The 14,527-nt window shown below is 44.1% G+C and overlaps 1 protein-coding gene across 2 annotated transcripts in view; it reads left to right on the plus strand.

Annotated features, from left to right (window-relative positions):
* Positions 1–682: 682 nt before the first annotated feature.
* HM13 (histocompatibility minor 13) overlaps positions 683–14,527 on the plus strand; it is a 38,656-nt gene continuing 24,811 nt past the window's right edge. For both annotated transcript variants that reach the window (XR_011600286.1, XM_070941842.1), the window contains exons 1-3: positions 683–956; positions 7,224–7,322; positions 13,620–13,702. Coding sequence is in view for 1 of the 2 variants with exons in the window: in XM_070941842.1 (XP_070797943.1) it covers positions 783–956; positions 7,224–7,322; positions 13,620–13,702 (356 nt within the window). In the remaining variant the exon portion in view is untranslated. The remainder of the gene's footprint in view (positions 957–7,223; positions 7,323–13,619; positions 13,703–14,527) is intronic.

Consider the following 14,527-nt stretch of genomic DNA (forward strand, 5'->3'; position numbering starts at 1 on the left):
CTCCCGTAGGACTCAAGGCAGTGTACAGTCAAGAAAAATATAGATACACAAACATCATAAAATTACTAATTAAAATTATTATTATAATATAGTTTGGCCCAATTAAATAGAACCTAAAATTAGATAACATTTTAAAATATAAATTTATTATATTATATTATATTATTATATTATGTTATTATATTATAATATAATATTATAATATTATATTATAATAATATAATATATCATTATGTTATGTTATGTTATGTTATGTTATGTTATGTTATGTTAATTATATTATATAGAATATACTAGGAACACAGCAATAATCACCACAAGTATTCAGGGCAATAATAGTCATCATACCAGCATCACCAGCTCCTGACACGTGTCTCGCCATCATTACGTGGGAACGCACCGTCTGGGGAGCGAGGGTGGGGGAAGCGGGAGAAAAGAGCCTCGTAGCTTCAAGGCCCCACTGCCGAGGCCCGGGTGGTGGTGGTCGTAAGTGGGAAAGAAAGAGTCAAACCCAGGCGAGGCTCCCCATTATTATTATTTTTATTTTTTTACTCCAAAGTAGGCCCGGCGGTGGTGGTGGTGGTGGCGGCTGCCTAGCAACGGGCCGGGCCGCCGTCGTTTCCAAGGGGCGTGGTTTGCGATTTGCGACGCCCGCGCATGCGCCGCGGGAGCACTTCCGGCTGGTAAGGGAACGTGTCCCTGGGCTCTCTTGCGGGGCCGCCTCTGCCGGGTCGGAAGTTGCGGGGTTGTGTGGCGGCGGCGGCGGCGGCGGCGGCGGCGACATGGAGCAGGCCGAAGCGCACAACGGCAGCGGGGCGGCCGAAGCCCCCGCGGCCGGCACGAGACCCCCGGCTACCCCCGAAGGCATGGCCTTGGCCTACGGCAGCCTGGTGGTCATGGCTCTGCTGCCCATCTTCTTCGGGGCGCTGCGCTCCGTCACCTGCGCCAAAGGGAAGGTGAGCAAGGAGGAGGAGGAGAGCCTCCCCAAGCAGGGGCAGTCTATCTCATTTGGGGGGGCTTTCATCCCTAAAAAAAAAAAAAAAATCAAACGTGGCCCCTTTAAGAGGGGGGGTGGACTTCAACTCCCAGAATCCCCCAGCCAGCAAAGCTGGCTGGGGGAATTCTGGGAGTTGAAGTCCAACCCCCCCCTCTTAAAGGGGCCACGTTTGAGAAACACGTCTACAACCATTCATTTAGCGACCGCTCAAAGTGAACGACGTCTCTTGAGCAAGAGGGGCCGTTGGTCACACTTAACGACCGCCGCGGCCCGTCGTGATCAAAATTCACGCGCTGGGTGGGTGACTCGCCTTTACGACGGTTCACGTGGTTGTGTGTGTGTGTGTGTGTGTGTGTGGATGTGATCCCACCCTTTTTTTTTTTTTGGGCCGCCTTCTGAATGGCGAAGTCCACGGGGACTCGCTTAACGACCGTGCAACTCGCTTAACGGCGTGCAGGGATTGTGGCCAGAAGAGTGGTAAAACTGGGGGTGGGGGGGACTTGGGGGGGTGGTTCACTTAGAAAATGGCCTCGCTTGGCAACAAGGAATTGGGCTGTTGTGGTCGTAAGGCGAGGACTGCTTGTAGCTTTCAAGGATCATTTAAGAGACCGGTTGTATTGGGGGGGAGGGTCTTTTTCTTTCTCCTGGGCTCCCAGCTTGGCTGGTTCTGACCATCTATCCCAGCAGTCTTGACTGCTGCCTGGGATCCAGTAAGGCTGGGTGGGTGGGGGGTGTTGTTTGAGCAAATAGGGGGGTCCCATATAGAGCAATGGGGTATGTCCCTGTCTGCCTCCCCCCCCCCCTTGTCCTTTTTCGGCAGCGGTGTGTGTGTGTGAAACCCCAGCTGGTCCCCAGGATTAGTGCAAAGGATTGTGCCCAGAAGTGACTAAAGGTATGCGCCCCGCCCCCCCCAACGGCTTTGAATCCATTGATAGGGGGGGGGGGGAAACACACAAATTTTTGCCTTTTTTCTACTTAGTCTCTGCTTTTTGGCCCTTTCTTTACATTGTGTATTTCTCAACTGCCTGTCTCTCTCAAACAGGGGTTCTGCAATGTAACATAACCGATAAATCAAAAGAATGGATAAAAACCCAATTAGGGTTAAAATTTTAAAAGGATTGAATTTAGAATATAGTCTCTTCCCTTCTCCAGAGATTCTTATAAATATGATTCATGTTTTTCCTTCCTCCCTCCCTCCCTTTTCTTTCTCTTTCTCCCCTCCGTCTTTCTTTCTTTCTTTCTTTCCCTCTCTTTCTTTCTTTCTTTCTTTCTTTCTTTCTTTCTTTCTTTCTTTCTCTCTCTCTCTCTCTCTCTCCCACCCTCCCTCCTTTTTCTTCCTCCTTCTACCCCTCCCTCTTTCTTTCTTTCGTTCTTCCTTTCTTTCGTTCTTTCTCTCTCCCACCCTCCCTCCTTCCCTCCCTTTTCTTTCTCTTTCTCCCCCCTCCCTTTCTTTCCCTTTCTTTCTTTCTTCCTTTCTTTCGTTCTTTCTCTCTCTCTCTCTCCCACCCTCTCTCCCTCCCTCCCTTTTCTTTCTCTTTCTCCCCCTCCCTCCCTCTTTCTTTCTTTCTTTCTTTTTCTTTCTTTCTTCCTTCCTTCCTTTCGTTCTTTTTCTCTCTCTCTCTCCCACACTCCCTCCCTCCCTTTTCTTTCCCTTTCTCCCTTCCCTCTTTCTTTCTTTCTTTCTTTCTTTCTTTCTTTCTTTCTTTCTTTCTTTCTTTCTTTCTTTCTTTCTTTCTTTCTCTCTCCCTCCCTCCCTCCCTCCCTTTCCCCTTCTTGCCTCCCTCTCCCCTTAAATAAGCCAAGACTTTTGATGGAAAGGTGGATCTACTTCCCCCTCCCCATGTTTTTCCCTTCCCCTTCCTGAATGTATACCGCGAGGAGTCTTCACGGGTGAGAGCTAAAACAGTCAAAAGAACTGACGTGTTAGTAGCCAAGAGGGCCTGGTGAGAAAGAAGTCCCACCTCTTAACAGACTTCGACTGGAAATTATGGTTAAATGGGTGTTGGGGAAGATGCATTGACCCTCGCAAAAGGTCGGGATTTGCATTGGGTGTATTCACTCCGGATTCAGTTGCTGACGTTCGCAGCAGCTGTCCAGTTTCAGGCTATATAATTCTATTATTTCTGCAGCATATTTAAAGTGTGGGCACTAACAGCTGGTGAGAGCTGCTGGCGCCTGAGTCAGTCAGTGGTTTTAATCCAGTACGGTTAAAACTCTTAAGAGGGGATCACACAGATTTGCAAATACTTTATAATCCGGCATCCGGTTCTAGTTGCCACGATACAAAAAAAGATGTTGAGACTCTAGAAAGAGGCCAGAGAAGAGCAACGAGGAGGAGGAGGAGGCTGGAGGCTAAAACATACGAAGAACGGTTGCAGAAATTGGGTGTGTCTAGTTTATTTTTTATTTATTTATTTATTTTTATTTGATTTGATTTCTATACCGCCCTACTCCCGAAAGACTCAGGGCGGTGCACAGCCAAACAATAAAACACATACATACAAAATTTAAAAAGTAGAATTAAAATCAAATTAAATAGTTTTGGCCCAGACAAATTAAAACCCCAATCAATTTAAAACCAATTTTAAAATTTGAATATATGAAATACTAAAAGATATTAAAAATGAAAAGAAAGGACTGGGGGTGACTTGATAGCAGTCTTCCAATATCTGAGGGGCTGCCACAAATAAGAGGGAGTCAAATTATTGCTTTGAAGAAGGGTAGGAACAAAAAGCAATGGGTGGAAACTCATCAAGGAGAGAAGCAATTTAGAACTAAGGAGGAATTTTCTGACAGTCAGAACAATCAGCCTGTGGAACAGCTTGCCACCAGAGGTTCTTGGCGCTCCAACGCAGGAGGTTTCTAAGAAGAGATTGGTGTAAAATGGTATAGGGTTTCCTGCCGGAGAAGGGGGTTGGACTAGAAGACCTCCAGGGTCCCTTCCAACTGTTATTCTGTTCTGTTAGTTTAATGAAGGAACTAGGGGTGACATGATAGCAGCCTTCCAATATTTGAGGGGCTGCCTCAAAGAAGAGGATATTCTCAAGATATTCTCCAAAGGACCCGAAGGCAGGAGAAGAAGCAATAGGTGGAAACTAATCAAGGAGAGAAGCAACCTGGAATTAAGGAGAAACTTCCCGATAGTGAGAATAATCCACTAGAAGAGTGTTTCAATCTTGGTAGCTTGAAGATGGGTGGACTTCAACTCCCAGAATCCCCCAGCCAGCAGCGCTGGCTGGGGGATTCTGGGAGTTGAAGTCCACCCATCTTCAAGCTTCCAAGATTGAGAAACACTGCATCTTAGGTGAACAGGTCTCTGTTTAGGAATCCATCATTCTTACAGATAGTCCTTGACTTACAACCATTCGTTTAGTGACCGAAGTTACAAAAGCCCTGAAAAAAAGTGACTTATGGCCGTTTTCCACACTTAACGACCAAGGCAGCATTTCCCCCGCGGTCACGTGATCGAAATTCAGACGCTTGGTCACCGACTCACATTTATGACGGTTGCAGCATCCCGGGGAGGGTCCCGTGATCCCCTTTTCCGACCTTCCGACAGAGCCAAAGCGGAAGCCAGATTCACTTAACAACCTTGTCACTCATTTAACAGCTTGCAATCCTAAAGTGGGCGAGCGAAAGAATTGTTGGGCTCCCTTGTGGCCGTGAGTCGAGAACTACCTGCCTTTATTTTCTGAATCACCGTTTCTCTTTCCTCATACAGGAACCTCTCAGTTCCTCCTTCCTATGTTGGTGAACTACATTTCTCAGCGAGGCTTAGGCATGTTGTAATTCGGCAACATCTGGAGTCTATAAAATTTCTCTTCTCTCCCCCACCCCTCTTCCATCTCTATCCTCTCCTTGATTTTCGGAGCAAAATTCTCCCTTTTTCGTTGGGTTGCTTTCCGATCCGATTTAAACCGAAGGACCGGAGTTTTTAAAAACCGGAGAATCTTTTCCAAAAAAACCCAGACATTCTCTGGATATTTTGGATTGCGGTTCGTATATCGGATTTAGCCAGCATCTCCAAACCAAGGCAGGGAGAATGGAAAGTGTGATTCAAGACATCTGCAGGGCACCAAATTGAAAATGGCTGCGACACTAGAGTTTTGTTGTTGCTCTTTTTTTTTTATTTTTAATCCATTTTAGGGGGTTTAAAAAATAAAAAAAAAAAGAGGCCAGAAGGATTTCAAGTCATCCCACGAAACAGCCAAGCGCTGCACCGCAAAAGGGATCTTTAGCAGGATATTCAGATTAAATTTTGAGATGTTAGATTTTTAATTTGTCTATGGGTTTTAGTTGGGACGTTTTAAATGTTGGGCCGAAGTTGTGTAATTCTTTTAAAAAAATTTAAATTTTGCATTGGAATGTTGCTTCATTTTGGCTGTGCACCACCCTGAGTCCAGCAGGAGAAGGGCGGTATACAAATTTAATAAATAAAAATAAAATAAATCAAAACGCAGAAAAAGTTCAATGAAAACAGCCGTTTTGCATGTAGCAGGGCAGAGCTCCTGTACGGTGCCTTCCTGCAAAATGGCTAATTTGCCACCGGTTCTTGTGCAAGGATGCCTTGGTGGAGCCACTGCTTTTGTGAAGACTGTAAAAACCAACAACCACAATCCTCGGTGGGGTGGACTGCTTGCCTCACGCCACAACTTCTGCTGTGGTATGAGGAGGGGTTCAGCTGATGTGTATATTATTGCTGTCGGAATCAGCTACTAGCTGCACAGGCCGCTGAGGGGCCACAACAGTATATACAGTATATACCCATGATGGCGAAACTATGGCACATGGAGCCATATCGGTGGGCACACGAGCTCAGCTCGCCAGTTGATTTTCGGGCCTTCTGGGCCCACCAGAAGTCAGGAAACACGCTGTTTCCGGCCTCCAGAGGGCCTCTAGGCAAGGGTGGGGAAGGCTGTTTTTGCCCTCCCCAGGTTCCTAGAAAGGCTCTGGAGCCTGGGGAGAGCGAAAAATGGGCCTACCGGGCCCACCGTGCCATCGCGTGCCAAAAGCAGGGGGAGCATGAGGTGGGGGCGGGGCACATAGAATTATGGATGTGGGCACACATGCGTGTGTCGTGTCCCCCCCCCACGCTTTTGGCACGCGATGGCAAAAAGGTTAGCCATTTTTGTTAGGAATTTCGATAGAAAATTATGCTCAAGAAATACAGTACCTCATATTGCATATATTGACTGCAGCACGTATTGTATATGCGCAATATTGGAAGAGAGAAATTGCACCATCCGAAGAAGATTTAATTAAGAAATTTCTGGAACGCTCAGAATTAGATAAACCAACTAAAGAAATGAAGGGAAAAGAAGAATCAAAGCAGGGTGGATAAAAATCAATGATTTTTTTAAAAATTTAAAAAAAAATTTAAATTTAAATTGGATTTTTTTGATTTTTATCGAATTTATTTTAATAAAAAACTTTTGGGGTAAGAATCTATCATAAGATAGTTTTCTATTTAAGATACATAAATAATTTAGTTTCTTCAGCATGAAATGGAGCTTGAGGCTGCATATTCTGCAACACTGGGACTATCGGTGAGTCAACAGTGGGTCAAAGGAGGAGCAGAGATGACAGTGGCTCTTTAAAAATTATGATTTAAATCGAGTTGATTTAAATCAAGCCTTTTTACTAGTGATTTAAATCATGATTTAAATTGTGATTTAAATCAACTCGATTTAAATCAAATCCACCCTGAATCAAAGTATTTATAAGATACGGAGTAGATGGTATGAATGGTTGAAAAATAAGGAAATAAGTTAAATGAATGAAGAAAGGAGGGGGGAAAATATGGACGATCAACTTATAGGACAGAGGGAATGAAAGAAAGTTAAATATGAATGTTAAATAAGTTAAAATATCTGTAAATATTGATATATAGAAAGAAAGGATCACTGCGTACAGCTGAAAAGAAAACTGATGTTTTTCTCTTTTTTTTGTTTTTATTTTTATTTTATTTTTCTTCTATAAATGTTGTATGTCTATGGTTTGTTTTTAATGTGTTTAAAATAAAAAAAAACTTTTTTTAAAAAAATAACAAGAGTTTGGAAGGGACCTTGGAGGTCATCTAGTCTAACCTCCCTGCTCAGGCGGGAGACCTATGCTAGGGATTCGAACCGAGGTGGGCTGGCTTTGAAAGTCGTTGCAAAATCCTGGCTTCTGCGTGCTACACCGAAGGGAGGGGGCGGGTCTCAATCCTGTCCTGTTTCTCTTCTAGAATGCTTCGGATATGCCGGAGACCATCACAAGCCGAGATGCGGCCCGTTTTCCTATCGTTGCCAGCTGTACCCTCCTAGGCCTCTATCTCTTCTTCAAAGTAAGTAAAGAAACAAGAAGTCCCTGGGTGGGGCAGTTTTCTTCCCCTTGGTGCTCTCTCAGCTTGGTTATTTTCTTGCAGACGTTTCATGACCCATCTAGGTAACATCATCAGTGCTAGAAGGGAGTGGGGTTTTGCAGAGAGGAGGAGAAGGAGGAAGGAGGAGGAAAACTTGTGCTGTGATGGGTGATCTCTGAGCTTGGTTGTTTTCTTGCAAACATTTCATGACCCAACTGGGTTACATCATCAGTGCTGGAAGGGAGTGTGGAGTAAAGGAGAAGATGGAGTGGTGAAGAAGGGGAGAGGAGGCGAAGAGAAGGGGAGCAACAGGAGGAGGAGGGCTGTGGGGTCCTTGGTGCTCTCTGAGTTTGGCTGCTTTCTTGCAGACGTTTCATGACCCAACTAGGTAACCTCATCAGTGCTAAGGGAGGAGTGGTGGGGCTTGCTCGGTTTATATTTCAGCTTTCCTCTGCTTTGCAGCTAATCTAATATTTTTTTTATCTTGTGACCAGGAAGGATTGCGGTTCCTCTTGGAGATGGAGGAAAATATTTTTCCAACCATCTGTTAGAAAGGAATTTGTATTCTGGAAGCCAAATCTAATGTCATCCTTTTAACTCAGTGTTTCTCAACCTTGGAAGCTTGAAGATGGGTGGACTTCAACTCCCAGAATCCCCCAGCCAGCGCTGCTGGCTGGGGGATTCTGGGAGTTGAAGTCCACCCATCTTCAAGCTACCAAGGTTGAGAAATATTGCTTTAACTGCGTGGTCTGGTTTGGTCTGCCATGTACTGGAGGCACTGGTTTCATTCAAAGGAACGCGGCTATTTGGTTTCCTAAAGGTCAAGAAAGCAAATAATTATATTTATTTATTTTATTTATTAGTTCAATTTATATGCCGCCCTTCTCCGGAGACTCAGGGCGGCTTACAATGCGTTAAGCAATAGCCTTCATACTTTTGTATATACCTGCTTAGTAGGACTTTTTGGGCTCCCCACCCAAGCGGTGTTCTTTTTTTTTATACAAAGTCATCTTATTGCCCCCACAATCCGGGTCCTCATTTTACCTGCCTTAGAAAGGATGGAAGGCTGAGTCAACCTTGAGCCTGGTGAGATTCGAACTTGCAGTAATTGCAGGCAGTTTATAGGTCGTTTACACCTAGTTTTTTGTTTTTTTTTTAAAGTTTGTGCAGGGTTTTTAGTGTGAGAGATCTGCAACAATTGTGCGACAAAAGCGAAGGTGGATTAATTTCAGTGAAACCAGAGCCGCGTGGATTGCACGAAAAGCAAATGCAAACTTAAAGCAACTTAGTTATAAAATAAATTTGCCTTAAATTAACGGGGAAGCCCAGCAGGGAAAGACGCAGAAGCGATATTCTGATCTGAGACCGCTGCAATTCGATGCTTGCCTAGGAGTTCAGCTCTTCAATACGTAATAAAATATTCAAGAGTAGTTCCTCGGGCAGATCGGAACAAATGCCAGATGCAAAGAGGAGAAGTTAAAAATATTTTATAATCCATAATGTAAATATAGGGAGGTGGCCTTGTGCCTATTCTCTAGGAAGGCATTGTGCATATCTTAGTCCTCCGATTTACTGTAAGAGGCAGGGATTCTCAGCCTTGGCAGTTTGAGGATTGGGGGGCGGGACTTCCAACTCCCAGAATTCCCCAGTTAGGAACTAGAACTCACACTGACCTGGTGATTGGCCCAAAATCATCCAGCCGGCTTTCATGCCTAAGGCAGGACTAGAACTCACCGTCTCCTGGTGATTGGCCCAAACTCACCCAGTCGACTTTCACTACTAAAGCAGGACTAGAACTCACTGTCTCCTGGTGATTGGCGCAAAGTCACTCAGTCGACTTTCACTACTAAAGCAGGACTAGAACTCACCAACTCCTGTTGATTGGCCCAAAGTCACTCAGTCGGCTTTCACTACTAAAGCAGGACTAGAACTCACTGACTCCTGGTGATTGGCCCAAAGTCACCCAGCTGGCTTTCATGCCTAAGGCAGGACTAGAACTCACCGTCTCCTGGTGATTGGCCCAAAGTCACCCAGTCGACTTTCACTACTAAAGCAGGACTAGAACTCACCGACTCCTGTTGATTGGCCCAAAGTCACCCAGCTGGCTTTCATGCCTAAGGCAGGACTAGAACTCACCGTCTCCTGGTGATTGGCCCAAACTCACCCCGTCGACTTTCACTACTAAAGCAGGACTAGAACTCACCGACTCCTAGTGATTGGCCCAAAGTCCCCCAGCTGGATTTTGTGCCTAATGTGGGACTAGAACTCACCGTCTCCTGGTGATTGGCGCTAAGCCCCCCAAGCCAGCTTTCATGCCTACGGCAAGACTAGAACTCACCGTCTCCTGGTGATTGGCTCAAAGTCACCCAGTCGACTTTCACTACTAAAGCAGGACTAGAACTCACCGTCTCTTGGTGCTCGGCCCAAGTCCCCCAGCCAGCTTTCATGCCCAAGGCGGGACTAGAACTTACACTCTCCTGGTTTCTAGTCCAGTGCCTTAACCTCTAGACCAAACTGGCTTCCTCCAGCCAATACCATGTTTCCCGGGCGGCGGGAGGGCAGGGGGAATCCCCATTTCCCCCTCTCCGGCCCTTTTGCAGCTTCACGTCCTCCTCCAGATGTTTGGACTGAACTGGGTTTTGTCGCTGTTTGACACCTCCTTTCCCAGTCTCAGGCAACGTCGAGGCCCGCGCCCTCAGGACAGGAAGCGTCGTTAATTGGCAAATCGTGTTTCCTGCAGGGCGGTGGTTTCCATCTCCAGATATTTAGAAAGCCAGAAGCCTGGAGGGAGGCTGCTTCTGGGAATAACCACAAGAAATGAGGAACAGTTGAGTTCAAAATGAGTTAAATTTTACATTGATTTTAAATTGGGTTGTTTTAATTTATGGCCAAAATATTTAATTATTTTAAACTGTTTTTAAATTTTGTATGTTCTGTTTTTTACTTTGGCTGTTCACCGCAGTCCTGTTTGGAGAAGGGCGGTATAGAAATGGAAACAAATAAATAAAAATAAATAAATAAAATAAACAGTTGCCAGCTATACCATGGTCCTCTTCTTACGACCATTTGGTTCAGCGACCGTTTGAAATTACGACAGCGCTGGGATCAAAAAGTGACCGTTTTTTCACACTTAACGGCCGTTCCAGCATCTCTCTCCCCCTCCCCTGGGGTCACGTGATCCAAATTAAGACGCTTGGCAGCAGACTCCTATTTATGACAGTGGCAGTGTCCCCTTTTGTGACCTCAAATCAACAGGGGAGCCCGATGGTTTTCTTGCAGGCGTTTCATCACCGAACTAGGATACATCATCAGTGCTAGAAGGAAATGGGGTTTGCAAAGAGGAGGAGGAGGGCTGTGGGGTCCTTGGTGCTCTCTTGAGGTTGGTGGTTTTCTTGCAGGCGTTTCATGACCCATGTAGGTAACATCATCAGTGCTAGAAAGGAGCAGGGTTCGTGGAGGAAGATGAGACGATTATGGAGTCCTTGGTGCTCTCTGAGCTTGGGTGCTTCTTGCAGACGTTTTATGACCCAGCTAGGGAACATTATCAGTAGTAGAAAAGGGAATGGAGTTTGCAAAGGAGGAGGAGGAGGACTGTGGGGGTCCTTGGAGCTCTCTGAGTGGTTTTCTTGCAGACGTCTCATGACCCAACTAGGTAGCATCATCAGTGCTAGAAGGAGGGGGGGGGTTGATGTTATCAAGTTGGCTCATCAAACGTCTGCGAAAAAACCGACCGAACTCCAGAGAGCACCAAGGACCCCACAGCCACCATTTTTGTTGCCCATAATTCCCCTCCCCTTACTGATGCATTGTGGGAATGAAAAGGTAGCTGGATTGTTTCCCTGATGTATTTTAAGGATGCCCAGCTGCACATGTTAGCCTGTGGAAGAAGAATGAGCTTTCTCAAGGACCGTCTGGATGCCCAAATGGGTTCTCATTTTCAGAGGGAAGGAGAGGTAAATACGCAGAGCAAACAGCTTGCCAGGTGTTTTAAAATCAGGAGTTGCTAGTGGCTTAATCCTGTTTATTATTTGTTTGTAGATTATTATTATTATTATTATTTCTTGCACTTAGGGTCCTAAACAGATTTAATGTATGGGGGGGGGGGACAGGAATTTCCTGCAGAACAGGAAATTAAAAATATATTATTTCTTGAAAATGCTCGCATAATACCTGGGTGTTAACCTGATGCCAGGTGCAGCTTTGAATGCCAGTCGAAATACAAATGCACGGCGTAAATCGGAAATATCCTTTGCAATTTGGATTTGTTTGTCTTTGGGGTTTGTTCTTTGCCCGGAGAGGCTGGCGTTTGGGATTGTAAACTGAGGCACTGAGCTGCAAAGGAGCCTGGGATCCCCATCAGAACGGAACTTCCTCATTGGCTCACTTCCCTCTTTAGCCGAATATTTATTTAATGCGATTTATTGATTGCATTTCTAGGCTGCCCGCTTCAGTGTTACGTGAATGTGGGACTGTGGTTGCAGCATGATAAAACAAAGTTAGAAAACATTAAAATACTATACAAGTAATCCTGGGTTTACAAGCATTCATTTAGTGGCCACTTGAAGTTACAACAGCACTAAAAAGGTGACTTATAACTGTTTTTCACACTTACGACGCTCGTAGAATCAGACAATTGGCAACTGGCTCGTATTTACGACAGTTGCAGTGTCCCTGGAGGTCCCATGAGCCTCCTTTTGCGACCTGACAAGCAAAGTCAATGGGGGGGAAGCCGGGTTCATTTAACGACTGTGTGACTCACTTAACAACTGCAGTGATTCACTTAACAACTGTGGCAAGAAAGGTCGTAAAATGAGACAAAGCTCACTTAGCAGATACAGGTAGTCCTTGACTTACAACAATTTCGTGACAGTTCAAAGTTACAACGGCCCTGAAAAAAAGCGACTTAGGACCATTTTTCACACTTATGACTGTTGCGGCATCTCTGTGGTCGCGTGATCAAAATTCGGACGCTTGGCAACGGATTTGTATTTATGACAGTTGCGGTGTCATGTGAGGTCATATGATCATCTTCTGAAGAGCAAAGTCAACGGGGAAGCCGGATTCATTTAATGACCGTGTGACCCACTTAACAACTGCAGTGATTCACCGAACAACCGTGGCAAAAAAAAAAAAGGTCGTAAAACAGGGCAAAATTCACACTTAACAAATAACTCACGTAGCAACACAAATTTGCGGCTCAGTTGTCGTAAATCGAGGGCTACCTGTAACTTTGAACTGTCATTAAGTGAGTCAAGGACCAGTTGTACTACGGCTAAAAGACTGATATTGCAGCATTGGAAAAAAATAAATGTATGGGCCATTCACTCAATGGATCAGAGACCTGATTGTACTCACCTCCTATGAGACAGATGGATAAGTATGGATAAGTATAATAATACAGAATATGAAACTCCTTTTTGCAAAATACAGTTGCTTTTTAAAAAAGCACGACGGTTATATAAGTGTTTAATAGAAATAAATAGATACATGCTGGCATAACATTTGCATTAGATAAGTATATATAGAACTGAAACTGATTATCGCTATAACTGTTTTTTTTCTTTCTTTCTTCCGCTGTATTTTTGTCACCTTTTTTTTAAATCACTTGTTACGCTTTTGTTTTCCTTTGATAATGTATGCCTTTCTCTCCTTGTTATCTCTGCGTTTTGTTCCTTTTTTTCCTGTGATTATTTAAAGTCAATCGAAAGAAAGAAAGAAATGTGGATTTTTTTTTTTCCTTTCCTAAAGCTCTTACCAAAACGTTTCATTCAACAGGAACTTTGCTGCTTTCGTTATCTAGAATTTGTGTTGGAGACGTTCGTCGCTTTGAGTTATTTGTAAAAAAAAATATTAATAATCAAGCAGGAATACAGAGAAAGAACTAATAAATAGGGGGGGCACCGAAATACAATTTTATCCCATTTTATTTATTTATCTATATATTAAATTATTGTATTTTATTCCAATCTCATTTTAAATCGTATTTTATTCCAATTCCATTTTAAATTGTTTTTTTATCAGATTTTAATAATAATTTGTGTCGGGAACTCTGCACTTTGATATGGCCCAAGGGCTAATCAATAAGGTAAAGTAAACTTATCTAACAAATAATATTTTTTTCTAAAAATGTCCTGAAAGAGCTTTCGATGAGCTAGCTGGCTGGCTGATTTTACTCTCAAAATATAAAAAAAATAAAAACGGGAATGTGCTTTTACAATGTCATTTGTGTCGTTGGGAAACCCGAAGTTTCACCTCGCCTGGTTTTGTCTTGCCTCTTAGATCTTCTCCCAAGAATATATCAACCTGCTGCTCTCCATGTATTTCTTCGTCCTTGGGATCCTCGCCCTGTCCCACACCATCAGGTAAAAACCAGAAATGTGAAGAACACAATGTACTGTGAATGCAAAATATCTAAAAAGCTTGTAATTCCAGGAAATCTATTAAATTAATTAAATTGATACGCAGCCTGTCTCACTGTCTCGAGCGACGCGAAACAGAGAAAATAAGCTGTTTGCTTTGTAAAAAAAAAAAAAAAAAAAAGAACAGGACACAAGACTTATGACAGACGTCCTTGGGGGTAGATATAACCCCTTTTCTGACCTCTGCATTTTGGCTGTCCTACAACTGGCCCCCATTTACATCACTGCGGTCATGTGTCCTCATTTTACGACATTTTTTTTGCCAAAAACTGGCAATTACTTGTAGTTTCCGGCAAAAACACCCCATGGGTTCGCTTAACGACTGCATCAGTTGCTTTAACGATTGCTGCATTCGCCTTACGACCGTGGCCTTTGTTTTTTCAAATGCGGCCCTCCCTTAATGACCGCCACAAAAGAAAATCAGGTCCTTCGTTTGTCCTGCTTTATGACCGTCATGCCTTATAATGAACAGGATCTGTTACCAAGGACTACCTGTATACACCGAAACACACCTGATACACAAGAATGCTTTTTAAACAAACCCATTGGTCTGCTTAATGACCGCAGCAGCCACTTAACGACGGCTGCAAAAATAATGTCCAAAAAACTGGTTCGGATACATGATACGTGGACTGTCACAATTTACGGCTGTGATAGGCAGGCTCCCTTACGGTCGTAACTCAAGGACTACCTGCACTAAGTGAGTCATGCTCATCCTGTCCCTGAAATATCCTTTTTATACCTTTCTGGCTATTTAACAGATGAACC

The sequence above is a fragment of the Pituophis catenifer genome, unplaced genomic scaffold, assembly GCF_029215685.1.
Source record: "Pituophis catenifer annectens isolate HBS135680 unplaced genomic scaffold, rPitCat1.0.hap2 SCAF_3, whole genome shotgun sequence".
In the NCBI taxonomy this organism is placed as follows: Eukaryota; Metazoa; Chordata; class Lepidosauria; order Squamata; family Colubridae; genus Pituophis; species Pituophis catenifer.